The sequence below is a fragment of the Vulpes vulpes genome, chromosome 6, assembly GCF_048418805.1.
Source record: "Vulpes vulpes isolate BD-2025 chromosome 6, VulVul3, whole genome shotgun sequence".
Classification (NCBI taxonomy): domain Eukaryota; kingdom Metazoa; phylum Chordata; class Mammalia; order Carnivora; family Canidae; genus Vulpes; species Vulpes vulpes.
The window spans coordinates 26888742-26903900 of NC_132785.1; the positions used below are offsets into that span (position 1 = coordinate 26888742).

Sequence of the window (15159 nt, forward strand, 5' to 3'; positions counted from 1 at the left end):
TCTTGCATGCTTTTCTGTTGGTACTGCCCTAAACAAATCCTTCAAGATTCTAAGGAGAACATAACCTTCCCTTGATCAACTCAGAAGTGACCCCTCTCATCTTGGATCTGTGCTGCTTTTATTAGTAGCGTCCCTGGGTGACCCCTGACTTAGGGCTTTCATCCTTTACTTCCAACATTTCTTTGTTTCCCCTGAGTGAGATCCCTGTCCCCCCGGAGACTGGGTCTTTGGATTCATTAAGGACAAAGGCTTAGTAGGATTTAATGAGCTTGATTTAATATGTTTGACTTGAGCAGCGGTTTACTAATCTGGTCCTCCGGATTGTCTAATACCTACTTAGGCAGTCCTTGGTATCTTTTTAATATACTTATGCTTTCCGTAGAGAATGTTTGAGTACACTTCAATTAATATATACATATATATTTTTTTTTTAACCTACAGAAAGCTGAAATAGAGTTGGAGAAGAAAACGAATTCATAGTTTTTAAAAAAAAAGAAGAAAAAAAATGTCTCGAAAAATTGCCAGGGCGTCAAAAAAAGTGAACATCTCTAGTTCTCTGGAATCTGAAGATATTAGTTTAGAAACAACAGTTCCTACGGATGATATTTCGTCATCAGAAGAGCGAGATGGTAAAATCAAAATCACCCAGCAACTCATTGAACGTAAAGAACTGCTTCATAATATTCAGTTACTGAAAATAGAGCTGTCTCAGAAAAATATGATGATAGACAACTTGAAAGTGGATTATCTTACAAAGGTAAGATTGGCGTGATTTTTGTTATCTTTATGCTTTATTGTCTTCAAACTTCAAAAGAATAAGAATTAAACATTTATGTAATCTGAACTTGAAATGATGGATTTATCATTTCAAGAAGAAAATCATATTTTCTTGCACAGTTTAAAAAAGATTTTTGGAAGGAGAAAGGTAATGAATTTTATTTCTGTACACTAAATTAAAAAGTCCTGAAAGAGGGGATGATTTTGAAGTTGGGTGCAGATGAATTGCTTATATAGGATCAATTTTTTTTTTCCAAAGATTTTATCCATTCATGGGAGGGGCGGGGCAGAGACACAGGCAGAGGGAGAAGCAGGCTCCATGCAGGGAGCCTGACGCGGGACTCCATCCCCCGTCTCCAGGATCAGTCCCTGGGCTGAAGGCAGCGCTAAACTGCTGAGCCGCCCGGGCTGCCCTATAGCTCAATTTTTTAAATCTAGCATGTGTGAGATATATCTAAGTTGTTTTCAGCTTCATTGAGAATTAACGCTGATGTGACTAGTTTGATTGTGAGAATCAAGATCATAATTAGATTATTGAGTTTGTATAGTCCTCTGCCCTGGAGATTTAGTTTCTTTGGTATTTAGTTTTGTTACTGTGTCGTAGTACCAAGCATACATTCAGTTATCACGGTGTTTAACGAGTGGTGTTTGCCAAAGAGGAAGGGATGTCCTAGAGCTTGGGGGTTTTTGTTTTGTTTTGTTTTGTTTTGTTTTGTTTTATGGCTTGTGTGGTTTCTATAGTTATGGAGTATTTTACGTAAGACTTGGTAAAGTTGTGATTAGTTCTAAGAAATTTATAGTGATTTCAAAAAGACAGGAGACACTTTTTAGCTCTTACTACTTCTGTCTCTGAGAAAATTTTTTTCTAAAAAAAAAGAGAATTATTTTTCTTTCCAATAATAAATGTTTTCTTTTGCTCTTGATCCCACCTCTTCCTAAACACTACCCCCCATTTTGCTGTTTTTGTTAAGTCAGCTTTCTATTTTAGTTCTTGTCAACCATGCTAATACATTGTAGTATCTTGCTGCTAGAAAAATTGTTGACTGTGCCTCTTTAGAAAAATGAAGTGTCCTATGGCCTAGGTGTCCAGGATCTTAATGAGTAAAGAAATCATTTAGATACAGTTATTAGAAATATTAATGGCTAACATTTATTGAGGGTTTGTTCTTTGCCAGACACTGTTTTATGAGCTTTTCATGTGTTACCTCATTTAAACCTCACAACTCTGTGAGGTATAAGTGTTTTTAGGGAGGATCTCCCCTGCCTTTAATATTAAATGAATCAATAAAATAAGTTAGACTAGTTCCTGAGCACAAACTATTAGTTATTGTTGCTATTGTCTATTAAAATAATATCCTCATGTTTCACCTCCTTTATTCCCTGTGCCTTATATATGTGTTCATAGGACAACCTGGCTTTGTTTTGGTATTTGTCTCTCTTAATAGACTTAAAGTTCATGAGGACAGGGATTTCTTTGTACTCACATATCTCCAGTGCTTAGAATAATTGCTGTCATGTCTTAAGTGCTCAACTACCCTAAATGAGGGACTGAACCCCATTTTGCTCTTGATAAAACAGAATCACAAGTGGTTAATAGCATACCAAGGCCATTTAGATGGAAGTGATGGAGCCAGGTAGGATTCAAACCAAGAAATCTAATACTGTATTCTACCCAAATGAAAGCTCCTAACATTTTCTTAGGTTGCCTGTATAGTTACCTACCTAGCTGACTTGGTCTAGATTAGGCCACTTGGTATTTTGTCATTGTATCTAGTGGTTTACTCATATTGCTGTTACTCCTCAGGTGGACTCTCACGGTGCTACTGGCTCACATATCTCTGCCCCTCAAAATCTCTATAGATCCAACTCACTGTAGAAAGCAGAGGTAATATCCCATTCATTAACCCACTCAGTCAACAGACATTTTATTGAGTGCCAACTACATATCACATCCAAATTTACATTTTTTTAGGCTACTTTTATTTTTTTCAACTTGCTTGTGCTTGGTTGTAAATGGCTTCTCTCCTTTTTGAAGTGTGAGATTTATATTTTAGAAATGGTGGCTTATCCATGAGGGACTCTATAGTGTAACAGATCAGAGCTACAGTTCTAGATACACACAGTTTGGATATGAACTCCAGCCCCAATAGTTAGTTACTTTGGGCAAATCCCTCAACTTTTATATACTTCATGCATTTCTTGGAAAGATTAATCAATGCACACAAGCTGATAGATATACTTACTCAGAACTATATTATTATTTTTGTACCACATGGTGCTTAGTACAGTTTTTTATTGTAGTTTTCTAGTTAAACCGCAAATGTAGAAGACTGAATTAGTCATAGTCCTGAGTTTATGCCACCTAATCATTATTGATCCATGCCACAGCCACTTTTTCTGTTGTATATTCTTTGTATTCTCATAGTTCATTTCCCTTTCTCTATCTATTATCTATTTTAATGGGGTTTTTTTTTACATTTGTTCTTGATAATGGGTATTTTTCTTATTTTCTTCCTTTAAATAAATGTAAATTGCATGCTTTGTTTTAGGGTTTATCTCTTTTATAGTTTTTTCCCAACTCAGTGCTATTTTAAAAATCATTGATGTTACTATGTGTATATCTAGTTTTCTGCTTCTAATTTCTGTGCAATTCTGTGTGTGTGTGTGTGTGTGTGTGTGTGTGTGTGTCTACCTGTCTATCCATCCACTACCACAGAAATAGGCACCTGGATTGCCTCCCAACTTTTTGCTACCATGTGCAATATGGGCCTTCTATAAACATTTCTCTTCTGAACCTATGTGAACATCTTTGACATGTATACTGAAAAATAGAATTTTTGGCTCACAGGGTATATGCATACTTAATTAAACTGAGTGTGCTGTCAAAATACTCTCCAGAATAGCTGCCTACTCTACATTCCCGTGTTTTTTGGTCCATGAGCACTAGGGTTGTTTTGCTTAGAGACCCCTTGGGAGTAGGTTGTCTGCTGTCAAATACATGGAGAAATATTATACAGTAAAAGAATTAGTCTTCCATAATTCATCAAATCCAAGACAGCTTGATTGTAAAGTGAACAATTACTTGTAGCAGTGAGATTAAAAACTGCCAAGTTAAACTGTTATGTACTGTAGATTGTAAGATGCATTCCAGTTTCAGAGACATAAAATGTGAAAAAGTAAGAGCCAGCCTGGGATCAATGAAGGAACATAATTTTTGGCCATTTATTCTCCAGAGCTTACCAGTGCATTGAGCAATGGGGATACAAAGATGAAAATCTCATTTTTTAGCATTATTTTTTATTAGTTTCAGAGGTAGAGTTTAGTGATTCATCAGTTGCACATAACATCTAGTGCTCATTACATTACATGCCTTCCTTAATGACCCAGTTACCCCATCCCCGCCCCCACTAACCTCCCCTCCAGCAACCCTGTTTGTTTCCTGTAAAGAGTTTCTGATGATTTGCCTCTCTCTCTGTTTTTTCTTATTTTTCTCTCCCTTCTCCTATGATCCTCTGTTTTGTCTCTTAAATTCCATTAGTGAAATCATATAATTGTCTTTCTCTGATTGGTTTCACCTAGCATAATCTTTTAGTTCCATGCATGTCCTTGCAAATGGCAAGAGTTCATTTTTGATGGCTAAGTAATATTCCATTGTACATATATACCACATCTAGCATTATTAAAAATAAATTTCCCTCACCAGACTATAGATAATAGAAGTCACAGAAAAAGTAGATCTCTGCTGACTGTAAATCTATACTTGCTATTAACATTTAAATGGCCTGATTTATGTTACTGAGCTTCCTGTCATTGGAAGCATTCAAGTGGTCTTGAATGGCCAAGTATCATGATATAGGTATTTTTGATGTGGAAAGAGGTTGAACCAGCTGTGCAGTGTTCTGGGGATGAAGTTCAGCTGCTAGTACCGAGGCTTAGAAAATGGTGGCTGATTGTAAAACAGGAGAATGATTTTCTTTCTCTGGTTTAACAGGAATCTGAAAGTAGCTAATTTAGATTTGGGGTGGATCTGAAAGTAGCTAATTTAGATTTGGGGTGGTTGCTCCTTGATATTGTTAGGAACCCAGGCTCCTTTTATCCTTATGCACAGCTGTTTTAAGCATGTGCTTTTCACCTCAAAGTCACAAATGGCTGCTCTATCTCTAGTATTATATCCATGTTACACGCAGAAGAAATAAGGTGAAGGGTAATGGGAAAATGAGGCACATGCCAAAGGAGTCAATCCCTTTAATTTATTTTTATTTCTTTTTAAGGTTTTTATTATTTATTTAAGAGAGAGAGATGAGAGCATGCTCACACAAGTGCAACCAGGGGGAGGGCCAGAGGAGGAAGGAGAGGGAAATGGAAAGAGAATCTGAAGCAGACTCCTGGCTGAGCATGGAGCATCACTCAGGGCTCGATCTCACTACCTCAAGATCAGGACCTAAACTGAAACCAAGAGTCAGATACGTAACCAACTGAGACACCCAAAAGCCCTAGGAAGGACTCATTCCTTTTAAACAGCTTTCCCAGAAGCTCAAGCCAGTGACTGCAGTAAACTAAAAGTATATAGCAGGACCACCCCTTGCAGCAAGGAGTGTGGGAAGCTGGGAAATGTTAAGTATTTAACTGGATACAGTATTGTCACAAATAAAAGTCAGAGTTACATTAGAAAGAAGACTTTGTGTTGGGAGACAAGCAGCAAAATTTTTTCTACTCATCACAGTCTTTTTAAGTTAGGAAGTCTGTGAATCTATGTGGTCTAAAGTCTTTTCACCATTTTTACGTTTGTAACAGTTCGTTACTAATATAGTTTTTTACTAGGAATGTCTTGATCCATGTTGATTTGATTTCTCCATTTCTAAAAACAAGAACAGATTTCTCCAAGGGAACTTAAAAGTGTTGATTCCCACTTCCCTCTTGCTCCCTGAGAGAACTTAAAAGGGTAACAGCTTAGGTCTAATGTCCTGATTCTAGAGAATTGCCAGCTTTCCATTTTATCCCTGCCCATTGATGCCTAAATCTCCTTCCTTCCTTTATTTCTTTGTTCCTTTCCTCTTCATTCTTCATGCCTGTCAATTTCTAAATGCTAGAAAGTCTTTCACTTGAGATATATGGGTACCTCATTACTTGGGAAATAAATGAAGGGGTGCATCTTCCCAGTTTGATTATCTCAGAGTTAAGGAACATAATTTAGAAGTCAATTAAAATTGTGAAAATTATAACCCTGGAAAGAGAAGAAGTTTCTGTCCTTGTAGTAACAGTATTCTTGATTTGCAAAATAATAATTATGAGGAATGTGGTTGTCTTTTGTTGATTTGAGATATTCATTAAGGCATATTCCTATAACTGAATATGGCAGTCCCCTTTTTATGTAGATCGCATTTTGACATGATCAAAAAACAAATGGAAGATTTTCAAGGTCCTGTGACACAGCATCACTTAGCAATGGGAGTTTTCTACTGTAGATAAGAAGTCAGCAAACTTTTTCTGTAAAGGCCAGACAAGAAATATTTTATGTTTTGCAGGCCATATGTGGTCTACCACATATTCTTTGTTTTTTTAACCCTTTCCAGATGTAAAACCTATTAGTTCATGGGCTATACAGAGGACATGAGCTTGATTTGCCCCATTGCCATTGCTATTTACCCTTGCTTTAGACTGTGTAATCATAGAAGCCACTAGCAGGTTTTAGGCAATTAGAATTAGAGACCCTTATTTTTGGTTCAGAATATCACTGAAGTAATAAACCAAGGGCAGGTAAGGTAGAGGCAGAAGACAGTTAATTGGGTTATTGCCTTATGTAAGACTCAGTTTTTGGCTTCATCTACTGGAGCCATTTATTGAGAAATGGAAGACTGGCAGAAGACTTATCTGGAAAGTAAAATTTAAGTTCCATTTGAACATGTTAAACTTTAGGTTCCTGTTATACTCCAAAACAGAATTGTCGATTTAAAGTTGAGGGACGAGTCCATGACTGTGTGTGTGTGTGTGTGTGTGTGTGTGTGCTGTGTATTTATAATATGCGTCAGTGTATAGATGGCACTTAAAGCTATGGGATTAGATGACATTATCTGGTGAGAGCAGAGGGCCCCAAACCATGTGAAGGGGAGTCCCAACATTTAGAAATAGGCTAGAGGAAGAGAATCTAGCAAAGGAGCCTGAGAAGCCTACGAGTGGTTAGTGGGTCTGGAGGATAGAATCCAAGATAAGATAGAATTGTCTGCTCTGTCAAATCATGTTTGTCAATTAAGATAAATATACTGAAATTACCATCAGACTGAGTATTAAAGAGGTGATTCAGAGTACTTTTATTGGAATATTATGGGATAAAATATTGAGGTTTCGCTTATTGAGGTTCGCTCTAATGGTGAGCAGAAAAATGGTACATTAGTATAGGGAGTGGTGTGATCAAGGGAGTATACTGTTCTTTTTAGTGGAAGATAGAAGTAGTTTGCTTAATGACAGGAATGATCTCAAGTAGAGATGGGGAATTTGTTGATGCAAGAGGAATCTACTTGACTATATTAAAGATTGACTATTAATCTATTTTAAAATATGAACGAGAATTGCCTGGGTTAAGAGGGAAAGAGAAAAGAATTTTTTAATTAGGCTAAGAACAAAACCGAAGTGCATAGAGGCTTAAGAGGGACTACAGCATATTTGAAGAATGACAAGCACTTACTTTGCCTGGAAGAGAGAGTATCCTTTTAAGCTAGTGACAAGAGAAGGAAGGAGCTGCCAGGGGCCAGATCAAGAAGTACTAGTACATTATGCCATGAGTCTGAATTTTTTTCGAAAATAGTGGGCAGTCCCGGTGGCGCAGCAGTTTAGCGCCGCCTGCAGCCTGGGGTGTGATCCTAGAGATCCAGGATCGAGTCCCACATCAGGCTCCTTGCATGGAGCCTGCTTCTCCCTCTGCCTGTGTCTCTGTCTCTCTCTCTCTCTCTCTCTGTGTGTGTCTCTCATGAATAAATAAATAAAATCTTTAAAAAAAAAAACTTTCCTTTAAAAAAAAAGAAAATAATGACGATCCTCTGAAGCATCTAAAACTGGGGAAATAAATTTTTAATAATATTTTTGAAAAGAAAGATAAATTTGGAGATTGACAAAACTGGGTATAAGGAAACACTCCTGGTGAGAGGTGACTGATAGAGATCTAACTGAAGACTTGTCAGCAGATATCAAAGAGGACTGAGCAGTTTTGACAGCTATTTATGAAGTCAACAACAACAACAACAAAATGGTGTCTGATTAGAAAAAGTGGTGAGGGAGAAGTAGACATCAAATATGACTTGGGTGTTTTTGCATTGGAGACTGAGGAGATGCAAGAAATGTACGATTAGGTGAGGCTGAGGGCTAGTTTTCTTTTGGACATTTGTGATGTCATCCATGGAGTATTCATTTGGAGATATATGGATCAAGGGGACAAATGCAGGTCTAGTGAGAAATAATTACCTGGGTGAGGCACCAAAATAAAATCCCAGTTGTTAGTGGGCTTCTCAATGAGAGTGGGTTAAGAGGAAAAAGTCTGATGACAGCCTGGCGAAAAACGGTATATGTAGCAGCAGTCTATAGCACAGTTTGAAAACCATTTGTATGCAGACTTTGTAATTTGTTAATATAACCATTGCAGAGGAACCTCTACCTATCTTTAGCCTGTTTCTTTCTTTTTTTTTTTTTCATTAGAGACACAGAGAGAAAGAGAGAGAGGGGCAGAGACACAGGCAGAGGGAGAAGCAGGCTCCATGCAGGGAGCCTGACTTGGGACTCGATCCAGGGTCTCCAGGATCCCATGTCTCCAGGATCCCGCCCTGGGCTGAAGGTGGTGCTAAACTGCTGAGCTACCCGGGCTGCCCTAGCCTGTTTCTTTTAAACATTTTTTTCTTTTTTTTACATTTAGTATTTTTCAGACATTTTTAGTGATAAATTTGGAAGTTGACCACATAATTTACCTCTTTCTCTTTACTAAGATTGAAGAATTGGAGGAGAAACTAAATGATGCACTTCACCAGAAGCAGCTACTGACATTGAGATTGGACAATCAATTGACTTTTCAACAAAAGGATGCCAAGTAAGAAAGTTTTTAAAAAACAATAATACCTATTGAGCCATTAAAAGTAATTTCATTGCTTGTTCATGCATGCAATCGTAAACTAAAAGAGAAATTTTAAGTCCGTGATGGTAATCATTTTTATATCTAGGCCAACAAAAAAAGTTGGTTACTTGATACAGTACATAAGATACAAAAAATCAGAATTCATTCAACAGACATTGCTGAGGTAGGCAGTCCATAAATGAAAATGGACGTTCTCTAAGCTCACCATTACTGAACCTGTTATCTGAAGTAACCTTTCTTCATTGGCTCTGTCAAGCACACTAATTCTCATGGCCCATTTCAATCTGCAGGTATGAATTATCTTCTCTCTTACCTACATTCTTTCGTCCAGCTCAGTTGTCTACTAAGGGTCCATTGTATTTACTCTCAAATATGCCTGTGACAGTTGCACTTGGCTATACTTACATAATTTATTAAGAGTTACGTAAACAATAAAATAGGAGTGGAAAAAAAGATACTGCTATTTCTATGAAAACTATAATGAATTCTTTAGAATGACTTAATAAAAGTGAGTGACTAAAAAAAAATCATCAAATTAAGTGAGAGCAAGACAGATTTAAAAGTTGGGAGCAAAAACCAAACAAATCCATAGAAAGCATCCTCTCAGGTTTCTTCCCAACAATGACTTACACAAAAGCAAAGCATACCTTTGTATTTAAAAAAATCTACATAGAAAATTTGACAAATGTTAATTATGTGTGTTAATTAGAAGTAAATGTAAATGTGTTGTAAAGTGCTTCTCTTTTCTCTGTATAAGATGTCACTATTTAACTGATATTTTAAAAGATTATCTGATCAGTTACTAGGCACTATAACATTGGATCAGTAGTTCTGAAACTTCAGTATGCATCAGAACCATCTGGAGGTCTTATTAAAAAAGGATTGTTGGGTCCCACCCTGTGATACTCTGATTTGGGGTGAGAGCTGTGAGAATCTGTATTTCCACCAAGTTCTCAGGTGATTCTGATGCCACTAGTCTGGAGACAATGCTTTGGAAACCACTGCATTCAGTGGTAGGGCTTCTACTCTAATTCTTGAGGCATTTTCAGAGTAAGTGATGTTGAAAGGGCAGTTAAGAAGAGGCTATTGCAATAATCTTGTTAGCTGATGCTGGTAAAAGGTAGTTGGATTTTGAATATATCTTGAAGGTTGAGCTGATATCTTAATGAATTACATGTGAGGTTCAAGAGATAAAGAGTCAAGGATTATCGCAACATTTTTGGTTTGAATAAATGAAAGGGTGGAATTGCTGTCAACTAAGGGATAGGGAAACCACAATGGAATTGGTTTGTGAGTGAAGAGTAGGAGTTCACTTTGGGACATGTTCAGTTAGAGTTGTCTTCTTAGAAACCCATGTGTAGGTATTTGAAGAGTTTGGTCAAGAGTTATAAATCTGGGGATCCCTGGGTGGCGCAGCGGTTTAGCGCCTGCCTTTGGCCCAGGGCGCGATCCTGGAGACCCGGGATCGAATCCCACGTCGGGCTCCCGGTGCATGGAGCCTGCTTCTCCCTCTGCCTGTGTCTCTGCTTCTCTCTCTCTCACTGTGTGCCTATCATAAGTAAATAAAATTAAAAAAAAAAAAAGAGTTATAAATCTGGAAGTCATTAAGATATAGATAGAACATATTTAGGTCATAAGACTGGATGAATTCCCAAAGGTAATAAATATATAGAGAGAAGAGGGCCAAATACTCCTAATATTAAGGTAAACCACAAAAAGGAAATTGAGATAATACCACTGGTAAAATGGGAAACAAATGACAAGAGTATAGGGACTTGGAAGCCAGGTGAAGAAAGTGTATAAAGGAAGAAGAGAGCAATTGTGTCCAGTAATCCTTTAATTATGGCTGAAAAGAACGAGAATTGATCATTAGCAATTTGGATATCATTGGCAACCTTGAGATTTGAGTAGGAAAGATGAAAACCTAATTGGCATGAGTTTAAGAGGAAGGGCATCAGAGAGAGTGAATATAGACAACTTTCTAGAAGTTTTGTTTTATGGAGAGGCAAATAGAGAGGGCAGTGAAATGGGGTCACTGTCCATTTTTTTAAAGATAGGAGATATAACAGCATATTTGTATGTTGATGGTTGTGATACAGTAGGAAGGGGAAAGAATCCATTGTCCCTTCCTGCTCAAAATCTTTGAATATGTAACTAATGATAGCAATGTCTGCTACATGTATTCTTTGAGAATGATTATTTACAGATTACTCTTTTCATTACCTCATTGGTTAAATGAATACTTTATAGTGGTTCAGTTTTGCCGTCTTCAAGCTGTAGACCATAAAGTACATGGATAAAAAAGAAATGAAAATGAGTAAAACTTATTTTGTGTAAATAAGATGTGTAAAACTTAAACCTTAAGCAGAGGAAGTATATAATTTTATAATTTGAATTTTGAAAGTTATTCCTTAAGAATATCAATTTTCTATTTAACAATTTATGTGGCTGCATATTTAATAATGAGTATAGAATTGTCATTTCGTGTTTAACTAGTTAAGTAAATAAACAATTAGCTGGAGCCAAAAATACTAGAGAGCTTCTCACTTCCTATTTTTGTGTTACTATAAAAAGGTAAGTTTGAGAAAATTAAATCTCAAAGATTTTTTTAAGCTTGCCATAAATTCTTTCCTAATGTAGAAAATATCAAGAACTAATGAAACAAGAAATGGAAACGATTTTATTGAGACAGAAACAACTAGAAGAGACAAATACTCAGCTAAGAGAGAAGGCGGGAGATATTCGTCGAAACCTCCGTGACTTTGAGCTGACAGAAGAGCAATATATGAAACTAAAAGGTTTTCCTGAAGATCAGCTTTCTATTCCTGAATATGTATCTGTAAGTGTGTTATATCATTTTAAAAAAACTGCATGTTTTCAACTTAGAATTTGCCATTTATGTAATAGCCATACCTTCAAAGTATCCATTTGATAAATTGTTTTATTTTTGTGGCCCTGATCTGAAAATGGTGAGTGGTGTTCAGATCACCAAATTTTAAAGGGTCTTGATCATTGATCTTCAAAGTCAAGCAATAAATAGGATTATGAAGTTAATGGCTATATAGTCCATAGAAATGAATCATTTTATCATGAACTGTTGGTTTATAATGTTCTCAAAATGAGAAATTATACTGATAACAGATTAGTGGTAGCCAGTGGGTAGGGAGAGTAGAGAAGAGAGGAATTGGTGTGATTATAAAGTGGTAGGATGAAGGAGATCTTTGTGGTCCGTCTAGTTCAGGATGTATTGCAGTGTTGGTTATACAAGTCTACACATGGAATTCATATATGGCAGTAGTCTTAAGTTTTTGATATCAGCATCCCTTTACATTCACAAAATTACTAAGGATGCCAAGAAGCTTTTGTTTATATGTGCAGTATCTATTACTATTTACCATATTGAAAATTAACACTAAGACATTTTTAAACACAAGAATACGTAAGCACACTCTATTAACCTTAAAGGCAGTGATCTCCTTGCACGTCAATTAGGTAGCCACTGGCAAACACCACTGAACAAGCATAAGGGAATGAGAATAAAACAGGTAAAAAAAAATCTTAGTATTATTAGGAAAATAGTTTTAATCTTATGAATTTCCTGAAAGGGTCTCAGAGGGGCAGAGTGGTTACCAGAGGTTCCTAAACCACACATTGAGAACTGCTGGTTTGTCATATATAGATGTCATTTCACCCTTAGAGGCTTAAACTTTTTCATATATGAAAAGACTGATAATAATAATAGTGCCTTTCTATTGAGGTAATTGTGAAGATTAACTGGGAATATGTATGTGAAATGCTTAGCAGAGTGCTTAGAACATAATAAACAAATAGATAAAAAAAATTTTTTAATTTAAAAAAGAACATCATAAGTACATAGTAAATATTAAATATACCTATTACTTTTGAGGGAGTGGTGGTTGGTCTCAACTGCATTAAGGTTTCTTTTTTTTTTTTTTTAAATAATTTTTTTAATGATTTTATTTATTTATTCATGATAGACATAGGGGGAGAGAGAGGCAGAGACACAGGCAGAGGGAGAAGCAGGCTCCATGCAGGGAGCCTGATGTGGGACTTGATCCCGGGACTCCAGGATCGCGCCCTGGGCCAAAGGCAGGCGCTAAACCGCTGAGCCACCCAGGGATCCCCTGCATTAAGGTTTCTGGATTAATGATCTCATATAAAACAAAGTGTTCCTATTTGTTTATTTTTATTTAAATAGCTCAAATATATTTTTTTCTGTCCAAAGTGTACTGTCCAGGACAAATCAAATTTCTCACGTGCTGTTGTGACTTTATCTATATAGTAGATATCAAGTATGCCACTAGTGGCAGTTACACATATTTTTGTTGTCTGGTTTTTTAATGTTCTTTGTTATCTTTTGTTTTCACAGATAGTATTATCCTAACTAGTTAGTTATACACAAATTCATTGTGTTAAGGACTAGCCTCTTACCAGATGTGGTACTCTTACAATTCAGCAATATATTAAGGAATTGCAGATTGCATGCCTATTTGATATATAGGAATAAGTACTTTTTCCTAATTTGTTCATGGCTTCTTAATTTTATAGAAAATTGTCAGATGGAACACTTTACTAGATTAGGGCAGACAAATTCCTCTGAGAGAATTATGAATGAGAAGAGAGGTCTGAACTAAATAGAAATACTGATATAAAAGATATCTCTTGATTCATCTTGTTTATCCCTTGTACAGCAATGGTAGCAATAGAGCTTCACAAGAGCTAAGGATGTAGGCTTATGTTTAGACAGTAGAGATAGAGCAGTGTACAAACCAGGCAAAAATTCTTTCATGAGCTTACATTCAAGTGGAATGATACAGACAATAAATTGAAAGTAATATGTAGAATGTTTGTTGTAAATGCTATGAAGAAAAGAGCAGGAGTGAGAATAGGAACAGTCACCAGGCTATTTTAAATCAGGTTAGAGGAATTAGGGCTTTACTGATAGGGTGACATTTGATCAGAGTCCTGAAAGGAGTGAATGCATGAGCCATGCATTTGTATATGGGAAGAATTCTTCTATCAGAAGATAGAGCAAAACTCAAGCACTTCATGTGTTCAGGAAGTAACAAGCAGATAGGGTGGAGTGAGCAGTGGTAGGAGATGGGGAGTAAGCAGTAAATGGGATATAGATATTGAAGAAGAAAGAGACACTGTGTCAAGGGTCAAGGATTTAGATTATCTTGGCATTGAGGAAACTTAATTGAACATCAAGCCTTACTAAACTATTAGTGGTCAGGGTCAGTTAACAACTGCCTTGCTTTGGTTTTGTACAAACAAAACAAAACTTTATTATACAGGCATATAATACAAAACTTCTAAACAGCTTCCTTTTGTTACCTTAATAATTTTATCACTCATAATTGAGGGTACTATAAATTAACAAATTTTAATTGTAACTTGGATTCTGAAACTGCTTACTAATTTGATTTTTGTTTTTAAAGATTCGATTCTATGAACTAGTGAATCCATTAAGGAAGGAAATCTGTGAACTGCAAGTGAAAAAGAATGACCTGTCAGAAGAATTAAGTGAAAACAAGGCTCAATTGAAACAACTGACAGAGGTTTGTATGATTTTGATCACTGATGGGAAGAAACTCCCACGTTTTTTTCTAGGAAGTTCCTCAAGATTTGTGAACAGGAATATAAAAGTCAATGATAGAAAATGGGACTGGGAGATGCTGACGACACGACTTTTCAAGTAGTGGGAAGGTTAAATTGGAAATAGTCATCTTAAAGATTGACAGTAAGTCTATGATATTGGCCTGTAATTCATGGTTGAGCTTTTTTGATATAACTGTTTCATTCTCGATTCTTTATTACAAATTAGCCTTGTTTGTGATATGAAAGAGAGCCACTATCCAGTTATCATTTTGCTTCCTCATTAAATACATTAGCTCTCCTAATGTTTTTATCAGAGCATGTGCACTGGTATAAGCATCAGCTCTAGTGATGCGCATGGTCCTGTGCCATGTGCTGGCAGCAGTGAACTCAGAAAAGTGTCTGTCCTTCAAGAGTTTAAACTCTAGTAGATTATAGTGTTAGAACCTTAGATGATGGCTTGACACTTTTATTTTTCTGTGTGATATTGAATAAGTCATTTAATGTTTCCTGCTCTATCAAATGGAGGAAATAATCCTGTTTGTTCATTTCATTAAGTTGCTCATGTTTCTGTTTGCAAGTAAAAATGTATTTTTTAGCAGAGTTGCATATAAGAATTTTTTATGTTCAATTTCAAGGGCAGCTTT

At 36.3% G+C, this 15159-nt stretch overlaps 1 protein-coding gene across 7 annotated transcripts in view; it reads left to right on the forward strand.

Moving 5' to 3' along the window:
* The window catches only part of PIBF1 (progesterone immunomodulatory binding factor 1), a 191886-nt gene that overhangs the window by 761 nt on the left and 175966 nt on the right, over positions 1-15159 (forward strand). For all 7 annotated transcript variants that reach the window (XR_012002003.1, XR_012002002.1, XR_012002001.1 and 4 more), the window contains exons 2-5: positions 442-757; positions 8748-8848; positions 11534-11732; positions 14356-14475. Coding sequence is in view for 3 of the 7 variants with exons in the window: in XM_026017692.2 (XP_025873477.1) it covers positions 506-757; positions 8748-8848; positions 11534-11732; positions 14356-14475 (672 nt within the window). In the remaining 4 variants the exon portion in view is untranslated. The remainder of the gene's footprint in view (positions 1-441; positions 758-8747; positions 8849-11533; positions 11733-14355; positions 14476-15159) is intronic.